Genomic DNA, 24,711 nt, shown 5'->3' on the forward strand with positions numbered 1-24,711 from the left:
TTGCCCCCCAGAAGCGAATTTCTCCTTTCGCAGACTATCCCACCAGTCAGAGAAACATCTCTTTCCGATGGAACAGAAGTTGCCATCACTATCAAATACTTTAAAGCAACTTTTACCAGCTCTGAACTTTTAAAGTTATAATTTTCACCCTAATAACGTACAGGATTTTCCTTTAGTTTAAGAACTGTAGCCTTAAAATCACTGCAAGTTCTGGCACTAGGCTACCAGTGTTAGGTTTTTCCAATAGATTTGACCTCTTCCTCACTCTCTAGTTAATCTTCCACTACCTTGTAGTAATCTTCCCAAAAATCATACTCTACACAGAAAAATTGATCTTATAAAATGGGTACAAAAAATGTTTTTTTTTTTTTTTTTAACTCTATAAGTAAATTTATTTACTTAGCAAGAAAATTGGAGCAAATTTTATGATGATTTTCAATTAAAATGCAAAACATCAACATCGAAACCAAAACATCGATGGTCCAAAAACATCGAAAGTAAAATATCGATGTTTAAAACATCGATGTTTTAACAAAAATATCGATGTTTCCAAAACATCGACATCAACGTTGCACCCCTAATGTATAGAATAATGCTCACATGAGTGTGTTTTTATGTTAAAGATCTAAAGAAAGAAAGAGGTCAAAAAACCTTGCATTAAAAAATATTTATTTTAAAAGTTATTAAGGTTACAGCTATTTACAAAAACATCTTAAGTCAAATCATGGCCTCCCCAGATGGTGCTTACGCTTCTAAGCACAAGATCGAGGAAGGTCATGGTCACATTATTTGTTTTATTAAAACTGTTTAACAAAAAATAACATGAGTTAAACTGAATCCTTCAAGAAATCTATTAAGCAGATCTTTGTTGCAAGCTTCGTATGAGATCAAAGTCTGAGCTTCAAAAAAATGCAGAAGCATACATCTTGGATGGAAAAATATCGTATCACTGAGTCAGCAGATAATTGATGACAAGTAGAGGACAGCAGTACCACTATCACGTCTTCCTTCTAGACTTAATCAATAGAGCAATAAAAGCTAAAGTCCTGAAGAACAGGAACAACGCGACAATGACAGCAATGTCTCGTAGAAAATGATCCTGCAATGAAAAACAAGTAATGAATGATAGTAAAACCTCCATTCTGAAAGAATTAAGCAACTAAAATTGTTTCAAAAGTGAAAATTTATAATTAAGAAAGTTGTTCAAACACTGATTTAAAAAAATATTTTTTATGAACTCTTTTTTTTTTCTTCTCAAAGGAACGCAATTATTGCTCTACTAACAAATGCTACAAAAGTGAAGAATTCACAACAATTAAACAGAGTTAAATTATTTTGAACAGCATATTACATATGCATCATGTTCCATAAGGATCTCTAACTGTTGACTTATCTTGATATTGAACGATTTAAGCTTATAACAAAAAGGTACATATCGTTGAATTTTCTAGTAGGGAATAGTGAAATAGTTAAGATAACTTCAGTTTAAAAACAGATCGTTTTTAAAAGGGAACGTACATGAAGAAAGAACAATGTATTTTAGAATAAAAAGTTGTACTGAAACACTTTTTTTTTTAATTTTTAGCAGTAAATTTATGCCTTTAAAAAAAGTGGAAAATTTTTCCCATTTATTTTTTATGGGATGAAAAGACAGAAAATATTTTTCTGATGAAATATTTTCAACATGTTGTTGAAAAGTTGTTGTTGTCTTTAGTTGTACTGTTTTGCCAGTACAACTAAATAGAAAATGTTTTTTTTTTTTTTTTTTTTTTTTTTTGCCCATTGTGTTTCGAAAATAATTCTCTAACCTCCTGAGACAAAAAAAAAAATCTTTCTCTACTAGCTAAGCTGATTGGAATAGTTTAAAAATGATTGAAGTAGCAAAGTTATGTATAAAAACACTTTTTATATCTTGCTCTTCAAAATCACCCAGGCAACTTCAAAAATTGTGAGGGGCTTAAATTTTCATCATTGAATAATCCGCCCTCTCCAACCCTCCCTCACTTTTGGCCCCCGAATATTTGGTTCACCAGCCGCGAATGATCGGAACCAAACTATAATGGGCGTTTAAAGCCTTTAGATAATCTTTGTTGCAAAAACTATTTAATCGCAAACAACACTGTAAAAAAAACTGCAGTACTGCAAGAAATGTCTAAGAAACTGGGGTTCCATAAAGGTTTCTAGTAATTACACAGCTTTTTTAAAAGTAAAGTTAATAAATTTACCTAAGAAGAAACTATCGTAATTAGAAACCTTTATTGAAGCCCCATTTCCAAGAGATTTTCTAGTAGTAGGGCAGACCGGGGATAGTAGTGACATTTTTGTGATTTTTGATATTACCGTAAGATTTTAAATGATGTGAAACATTTGATGCATCATATCATTAGAGTAAACCATGAGTAATATATTTATAAAACAACTAGCTGTACCCGACGCGCGTTGCTACGCCAACAAAAAAATACATCATTATACTGATTTTCATGACAATCGGTTGAACGGGGCAGAAGTTGCTACTCTGCAGTGCCTCCTGGTGGCGAGTGGCTTCAATGAGCATATTATGCACCTTTTCCGTGGAAAAATACATATATATATATATATAGCAATTTTCATAATAATCGGTCCAGGTATCAAGTGAAGCCGTGATTATACTCAAATTTTGTACTCACGCAGTTTGCAAGATCAATCAATCACTTAAAATATCAAATAGAAAAAGTTTTAAATCCCCCCGTTGCATGAAAAGCCTTAAAACAATAAAGAAAGAATTTATTTGTTCAAACTCAAGAAAAATGGCAACAGCTAACTTCTTATAAATGAGATCTTTCACGCGAATTAATTTCTGCAGCCGATAATTTTATTCGTATTTATCCAATGGATTGTGACTTAAATTGGAATAAAAAAGGAACTATCGATCGGATTTTTTTCGAACTGGTCTATAAACATTCCCAGTACCAAAAATAACAAACGGTGAAAGTTTCAGCCAAATCTGCCGGGTAGTTTTTGAGTTCATGGATGACATACAGACAAACATTCATTTTTATATATATAGATTATCAACATTTTAGACGTTTTTCACGACATAAAATGGAATTTGCGTAGCCCCTAAATTTGTTTCAACTTGCCTTGTAGCGAGGCTAGTAGTGACATGCGTGAGGCACATTGTGACACCCAAAGAATGCGTACAAATACGTTGTAACATGCACAAATTATGTAATAAATGCAATTAAATGGGATATTTTAAGTTAAAAAGGAAATAATATATTATTCATTTACAATGTTTTGAACACAAAAAAGAACACCTGCATGTTTTCAATAACACTTTAAACGAAATGAAAATAAAATAGTTAAATTATTAACGCTTGTGAACTCTTTTTAGAGACACATTAAAAAAACTATCTTAATAAGGCAAGATAAAACGTAGATCAACACTAATTTTTGGTCATATTAATATTTGACGAGGTAAAATGTGTAGGTCCATATCCTACAGGCCTACCTATTTTTATAATCACTCATTATCAGGGCTGCGGAGTCGGAAGGAAAATGGCCGACTCCGACCCCGACTCCGACTCCTGGATTTTGAAACGCCCGACTCCAACTCCAACTCCGACTCCGGATGTTTTTGATTTTTTTAATTGTATTTTTTCAACTCCCTCTCTCCCTTCAGGGGAAGGGGGAAAACCTCTAAACAGAGATTGAAATATTGATTCCTTTTCATGAAAATTTCGCATTTTGTTTTTTATTGTAAACCCAAGACGCATACAACGTTAGAAATTCAATTTAAAAATCAAATTTTCCAACAGTTACGAGTTAAGAAGTGAGATGACTTAAAAATCCTTTTTAAAAAATTTGAAAAGGATTATCTGCAATTTGCCCCCCTTTAATGTTTAACAAATAGATATTGATCAAATCGTGTGCTTTCAATTTTTGAAAGCTGTAACTTGAGAGAAAAAAAAGCTTTTTTTTTCTTCTCAAATCCAAGTTCTTTAGAGGGGGGTGGTTTTCCCTGGGTGACACCCATCAGGTAGCTGACACCCAAAGTTAATTTCAGAGTTTATAAATACTTTAATTCTGAAAATTTTCGCGAATATATTTTAAATTATATTTCATCAATCAAATTTCAACGAAAATAGGGCACATATACATCAGGAGCTAATTTTACACAAAATGCGGCCGGTATACAAATTTGTACGAATAGCTTTTACTATACCTATATTTCTTCTTCGCTAAATTTTTAATTTAAATTTTATTGTCTGCTTTAGAATTAACCTTAATATTAAGATTTTAAGATTAGCTGCAATTATTGAGTGTTGCAATCAAGAAATCATTTACACTTATTTTGTTCCATACTTTTTAGTGAGAACCAAGCTTATAGAAATAGTCTTAATAAAGAAAAAAACATTAGATTATTTTTCATCGGATCTTTCGGATTCGTGCTTTCGCGCCAGAACGTTTTGAATTTGTCGATCACCCTTAAACGTTTTAACCTTAGCTACGGGCCTCGACTTATTAATTTGTTACGTTTCTTTCGCTATTTTATAACTAAGATCGAACAAAACACTATATTTCTATTTTTATTTGAAAGTGATTACTTGAAAATGTTAGGCAACAAAACCGTTTGCTGACAGTCGCTATTAGTTAAGTTAAAAAGCAAGCAAACTAGAGGACGGCTACAGTAAGTTAGGTAAGCATTCAGGCTACCTGATTGCCATAATGGCAGTTATTTTCTCATTAGTATCTTTTTATACATGTAATTGAACCAATTGGTAGTCAGTTTTTAAAAAATGCAAGGAGAGTCAGTGAAAAGGAAAGAAAAAAAGAAACCCGGAGTCGGAGTCGGCAAGTTTTCTAACAACTCCGACTCCGACTCCTTTACCCCAAAATCAGTCCGACTCCGACTCCGACTCCACAGCCCTGCTCATTATCATCGCTTGTTTCAACATCCGATGTGCTGTTAATGCATATAAAATAAGGGTTTTTTTGGGGGGGGGGGATATTTGGCACGAGACCAGTGTTTAAGTGTCATGCATTGTACCCAGTCTTCTACTGGTCTAGAAACTTTGTATAGCTCCAACCTAAACAATTTTTATCATCTTTAGAGCTATCCGTAACTTTTTCTTCAACTTTTTTTTAATAACGTTGGTGTAATTTTTTGTGCACTTTTTTTTTTATTTCCGTACAGTTTAAATTTTGTTTTTTCTTCTTCAATTTGTTTCTTGCGTTCTCTTGCTTTTTGTTTTGCTCAAATATTCTGTTTAGAAGGGATTGCTGGAATAACAGGTTTTAAAACATTTTTGATCGGAGTGCTTGCAGCTTTAGGTGGTCGTCTTTTTTTTTTTTTTTTTTCTCTATAAAACGTACCGCTGCACAGTGGAGTATTTGACTGAAAATCTTGGCCAAAACTAGTTCGAAATTTTCACTCTCAAAGGCGACACCCTTCTGTGTGTTTGTGAGCTGTATGGCGAAACTATCCCACTTATAGACACGAAACTTGATATACAGGTTGTCTGAAAGGTCTGATGTTACAATTTGAAACTCGATTTTTTAAATTTGAATTAGAAAATAAAATATTTAATATTTTATCCACGGTTTCGACTTTTGCATGTTTAAGAACCGTAAAAACGATCCTAGTAAACGTAGTATAAAAAAAAAATAAAAAAAAAAACAATGCATCAGTAGATAGGAAAAATAATTTTCTTCGAGAATATGGTTTGTTTGAAGTTCTAACTTAATTAACCAAATTTCTAGGAGTTTACAAAAGGGAGGTCACTTTTTCGACTTTTTTCAATTATTTAGTCAATGTAAACTAAAATTCCTGCATCCAATATTATAATAATGTTATGGTTCTGAAACTTCTTAAGGAAATAATATAAACACCTTACCTTCATTTACAGCGAAAACTGTGAAGTTATGTTGTTTCACTGATTTATAATGAATTTTTTTTCAATGAGTTGAAATGAAAATTTTCAATAATTTTCACTCAATCCGAAATGGATGCTACAGTTGGCACCTTGCCAATAATGCTTAGACAAGTGATAAGTAAACATGTTTGATGCGAATGGCTGTTTACCTTTGAAGATATGTAATTAAGTGCACTGTTCGAGGGAAAAAAAGCGGTTAAAAAATCCTAGTATTCTGTGTACAAAACACTAATTTTACACCAAAAAAAAAATCAATTTTATTCTTTTCGTTTGTTTGCAATCATTAAAACCCTGAGTTAATCATGCACAAAAAAAATTAAAGACAAGGGTTTCGGGGTTACAAAGAACCTTTTTTTCTATTGTAAAAATATAACCAAAATATTGTAATAACCAAATTTATTGCTAAAAGTGCGGGTTTTGATAACAGCTTCATATTTATTATTTCCACTATTTCCACATTTTAGCTACTCTCTATTCTATGATGGATAACGAACTAGGGCAAGTACGCTGTCACAACGTGCCTCCTTAACTTTGTCACAGCCTCGTGTTACACCATTTTGAACTTTACTGAATAGTTTCCGAATTAGTATCATAATCAACAAATAAAATGCATAGAATAACAACTGGAAACATAGATATTTAAATAATGTTTGGAAAGTTTTCACACCTCAGTGTTCTTAGTGGCAATGACAGTTCCAACGCAGGTCACAAAATTTATTTTTGCTGCAGAAAACACAATAAATATTTTTATCTAGAAAACAATCCAACGCTAGACTTTCAAATTTACACAAGACACTGAGACCATCAACCTGCTCACTCACGTGACGCGACAGGTGTTGAAACCTATTGGCTCAGTCAGGAGGCTCGATGGCACAAGTTGCCCCCCGGCACAACTAACCCCGGTCTACCCTACTGTAGTTTTTCTCACAGGGTAAGGGTACAAATTGAAATAAAGTAACGCAAAATCCTTCTTTCAAGAATCAAAAACAAAGCACAACTTTTTTTTTCTTTCTTTCTAATGGGCCTGCGTTAAACGATGGAGCCTTTTGCACACCTAGTGCGTTCCCAGATTTGGTATGCAGTCTTTCATGTATCCCATTAAGTCGCAGGTGTCAATGTCGATGTGAAACTGCACTAGGGATTTAATTTTTCCGAGGGTATTCAAAGTCAAACAAATATCCATGGGATTTTTTTTACAGGGAGGAGGGGGGGGGGGGTAGAAGAAAGGACACCTGTTGACTAGGGCCCGAGTATGAAAGGGGCCCGAGATTTTTCAAATGAGAGGTGAAATATATGTAGGGACGTAGAGGACGACAACATGGAGGAAGGCCTGTAAAATCATTTGTGAAGGGACCCAAAATTTCTGTACGATTTTCTACAGATCGAAAGTCCACCGATTGACCACTGAGGCACGGGTCAGTACGCAACATAAAGCAAAGAATACCGCGAGAAAATTCCGCTGCTTAAAGTGCGAAAAACCAGTTTGTTTCCAATGCAATTTATAAAGTATATCTGCACACAGGCGTGCCCATTAGGGGGGATTTTGGCGCAAGTTGCGCCATCAAAATTTTTGGCGGGGAATTAAAAAAATTTTTTAAATTTATTTATTTAAATTCATTTATTGATTTATTTTTTAATTGAATTACTTATTTTACTTTATTTTATTCGTTCGTATTTTATTTCATTTATTTAATAGTTGCTGTGTGTGTGCATGTTATTGTAGTAGTGCAGAACTTTCTAATAAAATAATAATAATTAAAAATAAATAAATAAATAAATTTAAAAATAAATAAATAAATTTGAAAATAAATAAATAAAAATTTAAAAATAAATAACAAAAATAGAAAAATTTTAAAAATAAATTAATAAAAATATTTTTAAAAATAAATTAAATAAAAATGAAAGTTAAAATAAAAATAATAAAAAAGAGAAAGAGGGTTGAGAAGAAAAAAAAATTCTTTGGGGGGGGGGATTTGCGCCATTGAACATAGGGGGATGGGCAGCCCTGTCTGCACAGGACTTTCATGTGAAAGAATATAACCTTCTGCTACAAAATAACTTCTAATTATGGCAAAGTTTTTCCCTTTTAGGTTTTTTTTAGACCTCTCAAAGCTTTTGGGAAGGATCTTCAGGTTTTCATTGGATATTTTGATGTTTTATGAAATGTAAGCTATGAAACAGATAGAAAAGATGTACTCACTTTTTTAAAATTTAAAGTATCAAGCACAGTATCGCCATCTCGTATGCAAGGAGCCATAGGATTATCTGAACATGCTAAAAAAAATAATGCACGTAATGAAAATAGCTTACTCAAAATCAGTTATGTGAAAAAAAAATCACATTTGAACGACCTAGGGTCAGGTGGGGTAAAATGGGTATAAAATAGCCTACTTTTGGATTTTCACTCAAGTATTTTTGTCAAAATATTTCGTTTCTAATTTTTTTTTTTTTGTTTTATATATACATTACACATGTTGAGACTAAAATTAAATGATTTTCACACATAATTTGATACAAATTTATTTTTGAGAGGAGGGTTTATGACTATATGTTTTGTATACCCATTTTACCCCACGCAGGTGAAAATGGGTAGCCTATGGGGTAAAATGGGTATTAAAGTCTAAGAAGTGATAAAAAAGCATACTATTTGTTCAATGAAGTGTGATAGTAAAGGCATAAGAGTCAGTTATCAAAATTTAACTATTTAATTTAAAAAAAATAGTGCAAAGAGTAAATTTGACAAAATATCAATAGGGTTTCTTTGAACACATGATATCCATACTTGTCTTTCTTTTAAAAAAGTAATGGCCTATTGTTACTTTGTGGCGCATTAAAATTTTTTATTTAATAAATCATGCAGGTAGTTGTCAAATCTGAAGCACTTGTTAAAATTGCTGACAATATTGCAGTTTTCAAATCTTTATAAGGTGAGGAAATTGTGCTTTGTGACGCATACTTTTCGGATTGAAACGAGGATGTGTTCCGAGAAATTAAAGGTACATTAGAGTACATCAGAGAAATTGATAGAATCTGATTGCAATCAAATAAAAATGTGACGAGCAGCAGGCTGGGCCAGCATATTCTGAGGAAATTGTTATTTTATGCGCAAGTGCACACAAACACTAGAATAAGTTTACCTGTGGCTTATTTTTATTTATTATGATGGAGTAAAGTTTATTTTATAAAATCATGGCACTGTGCATATGTTTCAATCATTTTGAATCAACCGCAAATGAATTAATATTCATTTAAAGGAAAATATGCTGTACCTTTTAAAACAACTTGCTGGAATGATAAGCCTAACCATATATACCCATTTTACCCCATTTTCAAAATATGAGATTGAAAATAGAAAAATTATTTTTTTTCTTCCCTGTAAGTTGAAGCAGCAATAAAAATGTCTAACTAAAGATATTATGACACAGTAATAAAAATTCCTCAAAAATCAGGAGCTGGAGATAGAAGTTTAAGCAGACAACATGCGGCTTGAATTTATCGACTTCAATTTAAAGTGTTGCCACTCACTAAAAAATAATCTATTGAAAAAATATATTTTGTGATATAGAATTCAGAACAGCTAAGTATAATAACCAACTCAAAAAAATGCAAATTTAATTTAAAAAAACTGACTTTTTAAACCATATATTTTGACTACCCATTTTACCCCACTACCCATTTTACCCCACCTGACCCTATTAATCGAAACATCCCAATAGTTTCTGGAAAGCAACAGCTTGTAACTCATTCACTGTGAAAGCTGAAACAAATAATATATTTTGCTGTTTTGTTTATGTGTATATGCAGGGGCACCTCGATGAGCGGTTACGGGAGGTCACTGCGACCTTCAAAAATTTCTTTACTTGGTCTGACGATTTAGAAAATTTGGAAACATAATTGGAATATTGCAATTTTTAAATGCAATGCTGAGCTGAATGTCCCTTTTCATTAAATGTACTTTTCTGTGCATATTTATATTTTATCCATAGAGAAGAGATAAAATAGAGGGAATGAAGACTGTGAAGCCAATACCCAAAGTCACGTGATAGATTTTAAAACAAAGCGTTGGAAGAAATCAGGTTTCTTTCGCTTGTTTCACGTAAAATGTGCCGACCATTCGTCGTTGTTTAGTCGCGTGACTTAGGATGTCCCTTTCACCTTTCACTTTTCTGTAAACTTGTAATTACTTCTAAAAATTCGCTGAAATGGGTTGTAGTGTACACACAAAATGCTTTTGAAAACGTCGACAGAGGCGCACTTTGTTGCTGAAATCTTGAAATACAATTACTGGGCATATTACATGGCGGGCGTGATACCCCGACTAACTCTATAAAAACCGTTTAACTCCTTGTCGGTATTATTATTTTCAGGAAAACAAACATAAAAGTGCTTTTTTTAAAATTCAAGAACATTATATAAATAAAGGTTAATGTACAATATATATAAATTTGTTTTTGAATTTAGGATTTTTTTTTTCTTTTGCTTGAACTTTCTACGCTTGATGCCGAAAATATCATAGGCACGAGAAATAGGAGACGAAAGTACACTCCGGGATTTTGACGGGAGCAAGCGGAAAACGGTTAAAATGAATTGCTTACCTCTTTCCATAAAAGTTTTCCTCTTTCTTTTTGAATCAAAAATATACGTTTTCTAAATTTTTAATAACTCATCATTTTTATTGCACAGCATCACAAAAATTCTATTTTTTTTTTTTTAAATTCATAACAACTTATATTTCAATGTAAAGAGATTTCTACAGCTTCGAATTGGCATTCAAGAGTAGCTTACAAACAGTTACTGCCGAATTAGCGAATGATAAAATCTTATTTTGTTAAATAGAAATTGAAAGCTTAGAGTATAACCTAGCGAGAGGAGTGTAGCATTGGGTTTTCTACAGTTTCATGACTTTACTCCTTCCTTATACCGGTAGTTTTATTTTATTTTTTTGGACAGTAATGGTCGTCCCGTTGGTGGGACTGTGCTCTTTCTACTGAACAAGACCATTATTTATTATTTTTCATGGTAGCAGGGTCTCGCCAAGAGACCCCGTTACCGTAACCCAACCTCATTCATATTTACCTTATGCAAGAGTTTTAAACGCCTCATCCACACTCTTGCACGAGACGCCGAGACAGTGCGAGACCGAGAAAGTGGAGGAAGCTCTTTGCTTGCCTCGTCTCGCCTCGTGGCGTCTCCCTTTTCTGGCCGTAAACTCAACACGAGTCAAAGGATTACGAGAGCTACTGCCGCGCCATGATGGCGCCGCCATCTGCCCGCGCGTGGAATTCGTTTTGTTTTCGTTTTTAGCAAGCATAGCTCATTTCTTCGCTTTAGCTGCTCGTTATGGCTGGTAATATATTTATAATTGTATGCACAAGTTGCTTATTATTTTCGGCTTTTTATTTAATTTTATAATTAGCTGTGAAATGCTAGTGTTATAAGTTTTATTTTAGTACATTTATATGAAATACTCAAGGTTGCAAAACTCCAAAAATATCAAGAATTCTTAATCAAGCTTTATAGTTATTTGTAAAACTTAATTCTCAGGTTTTAGCTTAATTTTCCCTGTACTTTTAATAATTCACCTGTACTTAAAACTGCGTATTATAATGAGTTAATTCAGTTCAACTGCTTGAAAAAAAATGTTTTTATCAGTACTTATTAAATTCACAAGATTTTTAGCTGATTTACATGTTGCTATGTACTATTTCGTTGCAAAATTTCTCGTTTTCCTTGGTTTCCCCTCCCTGGAAGCATTGAGTCTTACCTGATAACAGTCACCATTATGTTCTGTTGTTGCTTCAAAAACTTTTTTTGCAGCTGTGAGTGGTGTGAAATATTTTTTCGTTTATTTTTGCGCTAGGACCACCAAAATAACTAATTTAAGAGCGATTTTGTTTTGCGCACTGGTTTCAGGGAACAGTTTTAGTGTTCGTTTTCATGTTTTTTCCCTTCAAACATCGATTTTGGTTAATTTTGTGAAATGAGAAAGCTGCCTGACCTCTCACCACGCAATAAAACATTGATTATGTCTATGTCCGACCAAAATACCTTTTCAGTGAGAAATTGCAAAAAAAAAAAAAAAAAAAAAAAAAAAACTATTTCCCGAAAAAAAACTGTCATTAGAATCAATGTTTCTTTCAAAGAAAACATACCAGATGTCCCAAAGCGGTTGGGGACATGTGGCATTAACACAAAAGGTCTCCAAAGATGGAAATGAAACTAATTTGGATGGTCAAGGCCAACAGAAGAGCAACTAGTAAAGACCTTGCTAACAGTCTGAAGCATATGATGTGGAGGTGGACCACCACTGGCCCAGCGAAGACTCATAGCCAATGGGATACCTTCTCAAAAGCTGTGCAGGAAGGCCAAAATCTCCCCAGTTATGGCAAAGAAAAGGAATCACTGGGCCAAATATGTTCAAAAAATGTTTTATAGACTACTAAATCCTTTTCTTTGTCATAACTGGGATGATTTTGGCCTTCCTGCGTGGCTTTCGGGGAGGCATCCCATTTGCGATGAGTCCCCCTCCACAACATAATGCTTCAGACCGTTAGCAAGGTCTTTAATAGTTGCTCTTCTGTTGGCCTTGACCATCCAAATAAGTTTTCTTTCCCTTTTTGGAGACCTTTTGCGTTTTATGACACTTTTCCCCAGCCTCTTTTGGACATCTAGTACGTTTTTTCGACAGAAACATTGATCCTGCTGACAGTTTTTTGGGAAAATAGTAAGTTTTTTCGCAATTTTCTCTCTGTGAAAAGGTATTTTTGTCTAACATACACTTAACTAATGCTTTCTTTCGTGGTGAGAGATCAGGCAGCTTTTCCATTTCACAAAATTCGCCAAAATCGATGTTTGAAGGAAAAAACATGAAAACGAACACTAAAATTGTTCATTGAAACCAGTGTGCAAAACAAAATCACTCATAAACTTGTTATTTTGGTGGTCCTAGTGCAAAAATACACGAAAAAATACTTCACACCATTCACAGCTGCAGAAAACGTTTTTGAAGCAACAACGGCTGTTATCAAATAAGACTCGATGCTGCCAGGGAAGGGAAATTCAATGAAAACGGAAAATTGTGCTGCGAAATAATGTATGTAGAACTTCGACTATTCTCGAAAACATAATTAGGCTTTTGGAAAGGATTTTGAGGCTATTTTTAAACTGGATTATTCCATTTTCCTGTTTTTCGCTTCTTGAGTCTAATAAATTTCGCACCTCTGTAATATGCAATGAGAAACTTGTCTTCGTTGGAGCTTTAACTTGATACATAGGTCTTATTTCCTCCACCATCGAATGTTTAGTTTGCTCTAACTCAATATCGCCAAATCGAGAAAAATAATGCCGAGGGAACATACTCCTCTGTTTAGTTGAGGTACAATTTTTGAAATGGTAAACTACCTGTATGACAAATGATATCCTATACTAAAACGTACTTGATCGAGATTTAGAACATGTATTCCCACTTCATTCGCACTTACTTATATTAGTGATTGACGACCACTGGTTGATACACAAAACTTCATTTCCATAATAGAACCACGAGAGATACTTTATCACCAAAAAGTAGGATGGAACGGACCTAGAAAAGTAGCATTCAATGAAACAAAACTAAAAAAATAATAAATTCAACCTTAACCAGTATGTTGTGACTATCACGAAACTTTCTTCTACATCTTCTTTATAAATTCTTGGATTCAAACTTATTGTTGCAAATTTTGTAACTAGTAAACATTTTTCTGTTTTTTGCTTAATGTGCTGTAATCGGGCTAAATTTGGCGTTTACTCCATTAATGTTTGCTAAAAATTACCATAGTTCTAGAAACTTTACCTGTATGCTGACTTTGCTTGCTATGCACCATTTAACATTATGGTATGGGATTGGCTAGAAATTTCAGAGATATCGCCAAGTTGGCATTATTTTTGGCGTCAAGCTTGGTGAATTTTCCGGTGTTGAAATAAAGGGCAAGGTATATGAACAGGGTGTTTATGAAATCTTGCACTAATGCAGTTCATTGCAAAAAAAAAAAAAGTTTAAAGATTTAAGCATAAAGTAGTTCCTTTTTTTTCATTTTGATTCTCTTTTATCACGTTTTTCTCCTTTCGTACAGTAATAGCTAAAGGCATTCAAGTTGCGCTAACCCGAAAACTTAAAATAACATCTCGAAACGAAAAAAAAAAAAAAACTCACAGGAGTGCCACGCAGTGGTTTTAAAGAGTCCTCTCCCCCCCCCCCCTCCCTCTGGTTTTAACACATAATGCTGATTCAAATATGATAGGCTGCATCCACTTAAGAACTGTTCTCACTAAACTCTTCACCCCCATAAGGTAACGGACTGCGCTGGTACTTGACCTTAAGCTGAAAATTGTCTAAATCTTCTCAGAGCTACAAAAGTTCCACACATAAAAGTGTTACAGTGCTGAGAAAAAATTGACTTCAGAATCAAAATGAAAAGCAAAAGAGTTCTGTTTAAATCTGAAGTATAGTTTTTGTAGTGAACTTTCTTTATAAGAGTAATACTTCAAAAACACCCTGTAGAACATGGTAAAAAGAACTCCTTACGCATTATTCAGAAAGAACCCTCCAAACAGAAGCAAGGGAGTCATAAGCGGCGTGCTGATGCTCATGGCGACATTCACCGAGTCCGTCAGGCATGAAATCATATACCCTGCAAATAGGAAATTCCATTATTTTCTGCGTCTCTAAAGCACATTTTGATCTATATTCATAATTGTGATTAATTAACTCTTAGTGTACTTCGTAAAGGCTCCTTGTAAACTTTCCATAGAATTGTCAATGGACATGACTACAAAAAACACAAACAAGCAATCTTGTTCAGTAACCATACAGATCAGACCTAACAACTTTTCCATCCTATAACGACTCGAAACAAAAAAATTTGGTTTCTTCGCACCATCCTAAACGTCATGTGCTGTGGAGGAATATATTAACCCGCTACCAGAGCCTAATTAAAGTATCGCGGTTGCCCTAGGCCAAACAGTTTTTCCGGAGGCCTCTGCAGCCAAACGATACAATTTTGGTCAGTGTCTAAATAATTTTTAGCCATTTGAGGGCCCCTAAAAAAGTGGGGTCCCTAGACCACAGGCTAGTTAGCTTATTCAGTAATCAGGCCCTGCCCGTTACAGGGGAGGTACAGTCTCACACACAGACCACTCAAAAGTTCATCCCATCACCCCTATTTTATTTTCTGTCTGTTTGAATGGTTTTTCCTAATAGCTTTTTGTTTTGTAACCTTTAACACCACCTTGCTTATCATTATCTTTTGGCGAATGCATTTGGTTTGAAATTCATGGCATTCTTTACATGCGGTCTGTGAGACTGCACCTCCCCTTCAATATTACAATTTTTGGCAGTAGTAGACGTATTACTTTTAACATTAGAACCGCGGAAATAGGTTCATTTACATATCCGGCGTTATGCGGAAGAGATGCGAAATGTTCTACTTAAGGATGAGAGTTGTTTGAAACGTTCATAAAAGATACGCAATGATGTTTTAGGAATAATGAGGGCTGAGTTATTCCTTAAAATACCACTCAAAATACTAATAGTTAAAGGACTAATAGTCAAAGTTTTCTCGTAAAGTTATATAATCAATTTCCTGGTATTAAAATGTTCTGTATATATAACACAATTAAAATAAAATCATTAATTGATAATAGATACATTTTTATTACGAGTAGTAAATTATTTACTAATGCAGCATATAATATCTCTCGAAAAATCCTAAGACTCTAGTTAAATGTCCTCGGAAAAGGTATATTTCAACTCAAAATTCAAAATTCAAAAAAAAAAAAAAAAAAATCCCGTGCTAATTAAAGTGCAAAGAACATTTAAGGGAAATTACAGAAATGTGTCTTAATTACACAAATGTTAAAAAATATTAAAGTAGAGCGGTCTCTGAGACCTTATGTCCCCTGTTATGTCCTACTTTTTCAACTCCCCTGTTATGGGTAATGGTGATTTTTTGACTAATCCTCGGCAAGAACTTCGCAATCGGATCTAACTTGGCCGACCTGATCCTGATCTTCTAGAAATGTTATTCACGTTGTGAAGATCTTTGTCCAGGATTTTTCTTGCATTCTCATAAGAAAATCGTTGATCCGCTGAATGTTTACGTGATAAACAGTTTGGACATTCCTGGGCTCTCACGAGTGCCACATTTTCCAGCGTTGAAACGATCTGAAGTCAGTTAAACTTTTTTTGTCCTTCTGTGCGGTGCCTGTGGCTCTAAGTTTGAGCCCAAAGATAATTTTTTTTCTCTCTGGAACAGGATCGTATCTGCCAAATTGGAGGCGACCATGAAATTTTTGTTGAGTAATAATTGAGAAACCGCCAGTTAGAATATCCCAGCTAAAAATAATCTTCAGAAAATCTGCAGAAATAAATTTTTTTTTGAAGTATTTTTCAAGATTTCTGCAGATTTTTAGAAGACAAGCAAAATCTGCATTTTTTCTTCAAAATAATCTGCAGAAAATCCACACAAAAAAGTTTTCTTTTTAGTTTTCTCTCAATATTCTGCAGATTTTTTGAAGGTAAAAAAATCTGCAAATTTTCTTCAATTATATCTACAGAAAATCTATACAAAAAATTCTCTTACAGTTTTCTCTAAATAGTTCGTACGTTTGTAGATATTTTATGGTCATCAAAAAGAAATCTGTATTTCAATTTAAATTATTTTTCAAAGTTTTATTACAGCATAAAAGTTTTTCACACTTTAAATTTTTTTTATATTTTTTCAGTTTTTAGAAAATTAAACACATTTTTTTGTGTTTCTAATTAAAATCAGTAATAAATAACTTAAACTTTTCCCCCAAGAACTTTGATTTATATTTTGTTAACTTAAATTAAAATTCAAAAGCATTTTAACACGTTTGAAACATTTACCAAATAAAAAATGTCTGTTTATTGTATTATACAAATAATATGACATGAAAATCAATTTTAATATAAGTGCATGATTCAAATCAAATAAAAGTGAAATTACAATACATCATTTTTTTTGTTTACTTATTTATTTGATTATTTATTTATTTTTTTGAAAACAAAACGATATTGAATAACGCAAGTTATTACATGGTTTGAAAGGACTTTCAAAAATGTCAATTTCAAGAAGAATACGGATTAGAACAGAGTCAAATTTGTCTCACTTGGAGAAAAATCAGGAAATTGAAAATAAATAAGAACAAATATGACTTGAAATAATGTTCTCGAACGGCGCGCCGTTCGAGTACAAACGCACCGAACGCCAAGCCTTTTACCGTCCACGGAGGCCTCGGTGCGTCCCGCAATATTCGGGTGCCACAAGGCTACGAGAGTAGATGACCCCTCGACCAGGTGTCTCGTATTGTTTTTTTGCTCCGTCACGGAAACAAATAATTAGGGAAATTTCAAGTTTCATCATTGGAAACCCATGAAAAAATCTTGGATTCATGCCTCGGTTCACAAAAAGGTAAGACATTTTAAAATTCAACAATTATTATTTGATTAAATTAACTTTTATTTAATAAGTGTATTAGTATATTAGAGTTAGTTTGAAACGCTATGCCTAATCGGAGGTTTTTAATTTTTGAAATTTTTATTTTTTCACCGATTGACTTAAAATTTCGAGCGAACATTTACGTTGTCAATATCTATTAATAAAAAAAATTGTGTTACGATGTCTCAGTAATAACCAGCCTAATTAACTTAATTACTTTCCACCACGTGGTCGATTTGGAGGAATTTTTCGAAATTTTTAATTTTTACAAATAGTTCTATTTATTATTTCGTCTTGAAACTTAATACTAATTTTACAATCATAGCGATGTATTTTTGTGACAAATGTGGTTTAATTATTTCAATTTGCATAAGCTCCAATTTAATAAAATTTAAATTTTCATTTTGGAGGAGTAGTTCAAGTTTTAATTATATGTTTATTAAACAAACATGAAACACCACTCTGTAGTGAATTTACTCATTTTTATTAAAGAAATGTCGAAACTTAAAATTAAAAATGTTTTCGGATTTTTATTGCATTAATTTCATTTGTTATTAATTGTTATCTACTATTTTTAATTTACTGGGTACATTTTTTGCAGTTTATCTACAGATTTTCTGCAGAATATTTAAGTATGTTTGAAACATGCTTTCTTCACAAAATCTGCAGAAAATTTGAGCATATTTGGAACACGCTTTCTGCAAAAAATCTACAGATAAAATCTGCAGATTTTCTATAGAAAGCATGTTCCAAATATGCTTAAATTTTCTGCAGATATTTTTTAAAGATTTTCTGCAGATTTTTTTTAGCTGGGATGCTTCCCTACAACCACAACCCATGACGATGCTTACCCACCATGTCATTGCTACTACTGCAAATGGCATATTTACTGCTATCTGTCGATACCACTTCCATCACCGTATTCCCACCACAACAAACACAATGCCTTTTCCAAATACGGAGGTTAATGTGCCGAACCCAGTATTAGCTTTACAAGCTGTTACAGTTGATTCAATATAAAGTCGTTTAAAATAATTTCTACTTATTCTTCGAAAAAAAAAATCTAAGTTCATAACTGATTTATTTGACATTTCTAAAAAATTGAGGTACTGTGAAGTCATCAACATCTTCCAAAGCTGTCAACATTAGGCTAAAAAAAGCAGTTATTTTTATTAAAAATTAACTGAATACTAATTGTGCATTGGCAAATAAATATAAATACGCAAAGCGTCCCCCACCCCTCCCAAGCAATTGTAAAAAGGAATGAAGGGATGAAATAATTTAATGTGTTCCTATTGAAATCGTCTTTGAATTCTAATGACTTTTATGATTGTTTAAATTTTCAATTTTACTAAACCTAACACTTACCGAATGAAGCAGCTGTGTTTGCTATCAGAACAGTAACTGCTACACATGTTAAAAATGCTTTGTAATCCGAATTCAAACCTGGAAATGAATTGAAATACATTACTTTGAAAAGCAAAAATTGCAATTTAACGTTGTTTTTGTTTTCTGGTAAAGCACTTATTAATTTTAACGTTACTTTTAGAAACAGAAATTAGGGAAAAGTGGCCCAAAGCGGGTAGGCCTTCGTATGCCCCCCCCCCCCCCCATGGTGTAAGCGGCGATGCATACGTCTGTCGTGTTTACATGAACGCCCCCGAGTTTTAATCAGTGCCAGCGAAGCAGCAGGCATGCCGCAACCAGGATTAAAATTTAAAAAATGATACATTCCTAAAAAAAAAAGAATGAAGTTTTGTAACTTGTGATTAGTCAAAGACCAACCTATTTTTTTGATTCTCAATAATATTACGTTATTCTGAAACCATCCACCTATTAACTACGATAATGATTTCGTTTGTTTCTTTTTTAAATTTAAAGTTATAATTATTGAAATAAAAAACGTGCTTTCGGGCAAAGCGGGTATAGGATTTCCTCATATATTATTTATAACTTCTTGACTCGTGTGCTGACTTAGATTTCCTATTTCAATAGGATAAGTATAACTTTAAAAAGTTATTTTTGAGGCTGGCAATTAATTAGTCTATTCATTTAATCAGTTACTTCTTTATAATTTATAAATAAATGTGCTGACTTTAAACTGGATAAGTACAACTGTTTTATATTTTTTTTTATAATGGCAGGTAGCTAGTCAACTATTTTAATCATTCATAACTTCATATTTGATTGGCAAATGTTCCAAATCACAGTTAGTTAAGCTTATCCCCTTTGGGCTCGCTGGTAAGGCAAAGCGGGTTTTGCAAATGTTTGTGATGGTTAATAATAAATAAATATTGGTATTTGAAATAATACAAAAATCTTTTTTTATTTTGAAGTTCAAAAACCCTGCAAGGACATAAAACCGAAATTGTTGCGAGTAAAGTTCAAAAACTACAATTTTCGAGCGTTCTTCGAAAACCTACCCGCTTTGGGCCACCCTTCCCTATATCTGAATTAAAGAAAATTTTAGGATCCTTAAGAAAGTCAATTTTTATGAAGCTACATGAAAAAAATTTAAATTTTGATGTTCATTTTAAAAAGTTCTGGTTATTTTTGCTTCCCGTTTCTTTGGAATGTGCATAACGTGTTTTCTAAATATTCAGTCTCCTTCTCTACTGCATTCAATTTCGAGTCTTCAAATTAAGGAAACAAGATGTAAGACTGCTATAAAAATAAAAAAAAATTGTTACTCTTTTTTTTAAATAGAGAAAGCATTTACAGAACTGTCTTTGAGTTGGTTCGATCATTTTACATGTAGGGCTAACAATGTGTGGAAAATATTCGTTCAAATGGAAAAAAAAGTGTTAAATCCTTTACCTTTAATGAGGCCGCTTACAAAATTTTTAAAGTATTTTTTTCTGAAAGAGCATGCTTAAAAACATAGGATCTGACCATTTTTAAAAAAATATTTTTGGGCAGTTCTCAAAAGGTGGGAACAAAAAAGTTAACTTTGAGCAATTTCAAAAATTTTCAAATTTGACATCAATTTTGCTTTCATTCTATAGTATGCATACCTAGAACACAATATATGAACATGAAAAGACAGCAGGTATTTGTAAAAATTGTTAATTAACAAATTAAATCAGCAGTCTGTAGGTATCAGATTTTGGACATTGTTGTTTGTAGGTAACGGATTTTGGACATCATCATAATGTAAGTTTCAACATTTTTGACAATTGTTGATCTGATTTTTAATATTTCCAATGAAAATTTTATTTACTACTTTTTGAATTTTGCAATTTAATAATAAAGAGGATATTAATGACGTACTTGAATAGCTATACATACTGCTCTTCACATATAATAAAGTTTTGGAATGATTTTGAAGAAGTTGATGGAAAGTAAAAAAATGCTTCAAATTAAAAATAATACAAATATAAAAAGTGACATCATCAGTTTTAAAAATAAATATTTTTTCTAATGTCATAAGAATTAAAACGATGTCTAAAAAAAATTATTGAAAAAAGAAATTCGTATTTCTATTTGGAGATCGTTAAATTATGTTTCCAAAATAAAGAGAAAAAAAATTCTAAAATAGTAAAAGCGGGGGGGGGGGGGGGGGGAATGCTAGCGCAGGTGATAACGTCGCCAAAACTGGTGCAGCTGACGATAAACTACTTTTGTCAAACTGGAATTCCCCTCTGGTAACCTTTAGCTTATCGTATAATGTGTTGTCGCCAACGGAGGTTTGCTTGGCGATTTTAGCGCAAAATGGCTTCCGTTGCGATCATAACCAGCCATGTTTCCACTGTAATTTATGTATTGCTCAATGTGTAACGTATTAATTATGCAAAATACCGATGGATTAAAGAAGATAACATTATAATAACCTTTTTTATTGAGGTTAGAAGACAGTGGATCATCTAAAAATTATGAATAAACTGACAGAATTATCGGCATCAAGATCGTAACACCCATTTGGACAACTCGCATGTATGTTTAAAAAAAAATTACTTTTCTTCTAAGATACTGCATAAAAGCTTACGAAAACACTTTTAAACGATTAAAAATTGATTCTGAGGATCGATAAATACCTTTAAAACGAAAACATCATATACTTAGTTCTCAAAAAATAGCATTGTAAAGATCGTAACTTTTGGACATGCATCAAATTTCAAATTTACTTTTTTCTAAAATCATTTACAAAGTAAATAATCTGTCTTTATTCAGTAAATTACCGCCCATTAGCCAGGGCTAAAGCAGAAATACGTGAAATACACCGCCAGCTCAGTCATTTCCAGCCGAGGACTGCAGTTTCGTGCTTATTAGCACTCATCAGCCCGGCATAGGAAAGTGACTGAGCTGGAGATGGAAAACCTCTTAAGGAAGCCAAGAGTGCGAAACAAACTGGTAGCTAATATAGAATTAGCAGACCAGACGAGTGACCGAAGCAATGGTTCGGTTCAACTCGAAGATTGAACGCGAGGCAGGTATATTCAGTAAATTACCGCCCATTAGCCAGGGCTAAAGCAGAAATACGTGAAATACACCGCCAGCTCAGTCATTTCCAGCCGAGGACTGCAGTTTCGTGCTTATTAGCACTCATCAGCCCGGCATAGGAAAGTGACTGAGCTGGAGATGGAAAACCTCTTAAGGAAGCCAAGAGTGCGAAACAAACTGGTAGCTAATATAGAATTAGCAGACCAGACGAGTGACCGAAGCAATGGTTCGGTTCAACTCGAAGATTGAACGCGAGGCAGGTATATTCAGTAAATTACCGCCCATTAGCCAGGGCTAAAGCAGAAATACGTGAAATACACCGCCAGCTCAGTCATTTCCAGCCGAGGACTGCAGTTTCGTGCTTATTAGCACTCATCAGCCCGGCATAGGAAAGTGACTGAGCTGGAGATGGAAAACCTCTTAAGGAAGCCAAGAGTGCGAAACAAACTGGTAGCTAATATAGAATTAGCAGACCAGACGAGTGACCGAAGCAATGGTTCGGTTCAACTCGAAGATTGAACGCGAGGCAGGTATATTCAGTAAATTACCGCCCATTAGCCAGGGCTAAAGCAGAAATACGTGAAATACACCGCCAGCTCAGTCATTTCCAGCCGAGGACTGCAGTTTCGTGCTTATTAGCACTCATCAGCCCGGCATAGGAAAGTGACTGAGCTGGAGATGGAAAACCTCTTAAGGAAGCCAAGAGTGCGAAACAAAAACTGGTAGCTAATATAGAATTAGCAGACCAGACGAGTGACCGAAGCAATGGTTCGGTTCAACTCGAAGATTGAACGCGAGGCAGGTATATTCAGTAAATTACCGCCCATTAGCCAGGGCTAAAGCAGAAATACGTGAAATACACCGCCAGCTCAGTCATTTCCAGCCGAGGACTGCAGTTTCGTGCTTATTAGCACTCATCAGCCCGGCATAGGAAAGTGACTGAGCTGGAGATGGAAAACCTCTTAAGGAAGCCAAGAGTGCGAAACAAACTGGTAGCTAATATAGAATTAGCAGACCAGACGAGTGACCGAAGCAATGGTTCGGTTCAACTCGAAGATTGAACGCGAGGCAGGTATATTCAGTAAATTACCGCCCATTAGCCAGGGCTAAAGCAGAAATACGTGAAATACACCGCCAGCTCAGTCATTTCCAGCCGAGGACTGCAGTTTCGTGCTTATTAGCACTCATCAGCCCGGCATAGGAAAGTGACTGAGCTGGAGATGGAAAACCTCTTAAGGAAGCCAAGAGTGCGAAACAAACTGGTAGCTAATATAGAATTAGCAGACCAGACGAGTGACCGAAGCAATGGTTCGGTTCAACTCGAAGATTGAACGCGAGGCAGGTATATTCAGTAAATTACCGCCCATTAGCCAGGGCTAAAGCAGAAATACGTGAAATACACCGCCAGCTCAGTCATTTCCAGCCGAGGACTGCAGTTTCGTGCTTATTAGCACTCATCAGCCCGGCATAGGAAAGTGACTGAGCTGGAGATGGAAAACCTCTTAAGGAAGCCAAGAGTGCGAAACAAACTGGTAGCTAATATAGAATTAGCAGACCAGACGAGTGACCGAAGCAATGGTTCGGTTCAACTCGAAGATTGAACGCGAGGCAGGTATATTCAGTAAATTACCGCCCATTAGCCAGGGCTAAAGCAGAAATACGTGAAATACACCGCCAGCTCAGTCATTTCCAGCCGAGGACTGCAGTTTCGTGCTTATTAGCACTCATCAGCCCGGCATAGGAAAGTGACTGAGCTGGAGATGGAAAACCTCTTAAGGAAGCCAAGAGTGCGAAACAAACTGGTAGCTAATATAGAATTAGCAGACCAGACGAGTGACCGAAGCAATGGTTCGGTTCAACTCGAAGATTGAACGCGAGGCAGGTATATTCAGTAAATTACCGCCCATTAGCCAGGGCTAAAGCAGAAATACGTGAAATACACCGCCAGCTCAGTCATTTCCAGCCGAGGACTGCAGTTTCGTGCTTATTAGCACTCATCAGCCCGGCATAGGAAAGTGACTGAGCTGGAGATGGAAAACCTCTTAAGGAAGCCAAGAGTGCGAAACAAAAACTGGTAGCTAATATAGAATTAGCAGACCAGACGAGTGACCGAAGCAATGGTTCGGTTCAACTCGAAGATTGAACGCGAGGCAGGTATATTCAGTAAATTACCGCCCATTAGCCAGGGCTAAAGCAGAAATACGTGAAATACACCGCCAGCTCAGTCATTTCCAGCCGAGGACTGCAGTTTCGTGCTTATTAGCACTCATCAGCCCGGCATAGGAAAGTGACTGAGCTGGAGATGGAAAACCTCTTAAGGAAGCCAAGAGTGCGAAACAAACTGGTAGCTAATATAGAATTAGCAGACCAGACGAGTGACCGAAGCAATGGTTCGGTTCAACTCGAAGATTGAACGCGAGGCAGGTATATTCAGTAAATTACCGCCCATTAGCCAGGGCTAAAGCAGAAATACGTGAAATACACCGCCAGCTCAGTCATTTCCAGCCGAGGACTGCAGTTTCGTGCTTATTAGCACTCATCAGCCCGGCATAGGAAAGTGACTGAGCTGGAGATGGAAAACCTCTTAAGGAAGCCAAGAGTGCGAAACAAACTGGTAGCTAATATAGAATTAGCAGACCAGACGAGTGACCGAAGCAATGGTTCGGTTCAACTCGAAGATTGAACGCGAGGCAGGTATATTCAGTAAATTACCGCCCATTAGCCAGGGCTAAAGCAGAAATACGTGAAATACACCGCCAGCTCAGTCATTTCCAGCCGAGGACTGCAGTTTCGTGCTTATTAGCACTCATCAGCCCGGCATAGGAAAGTGACTGAGCTGGAGATGGAAAACCTCTTAA

The 24,711-nt window shown here is 34.7% G+C and overlaps 1 protein-coding gene across 1 annotated transcript in view; it reads right to left on the reverse strand.

The window, feature by feature from the left end:
* Positions 1–850: 850 nt before the first annotated feature.
* The window catches only part of LOC129234496 (protein white-like), a 79,608-nt gene continuing 55,747 nt past the window's right edge, over positions 851–24,711 (reverse strand). Inside the window, exons 13-17 of the mRNA XM_054868495.1 lie at positions 18,782–18,859; positions 14,479–14,584; positions 13,397–13,497; positions 8,116–8,189; positions 851–1,099 (exon numbers count right to left, since the gene is read on the reverse strand). Of these exons, the coding sequence (XP_054724470.1) occupies positions 998–1,099; positions 8,116–8,189; positions 13,397–13,497; positions 14,479–14,584; positions 18,782–18,859 (461 nt within the window). The 3' untranslated portion in view covers positions 851–997. The remainder of the gene's footprint in view (positions 1,100–8,115; positions 8,190–13,396; positions 13,498–14,478; positions 14,585–18,781; positions 18,860–24,711) is intronic.

The sequence above is a fragment of the Uloborus diversus genome, chromosome 1, assembly GCF_026930045.1.
Source record: "Uloborus diversus isolate 005 chromosome 1, Udiv.v.3.1, whole genome shotgun sequence".
Lineage (NCBI taxonomy): Eukaryota > Metazoa > Arthropoda > Arachnida > Araneae > Uloboridae > Uloborus > Uloborus diversus.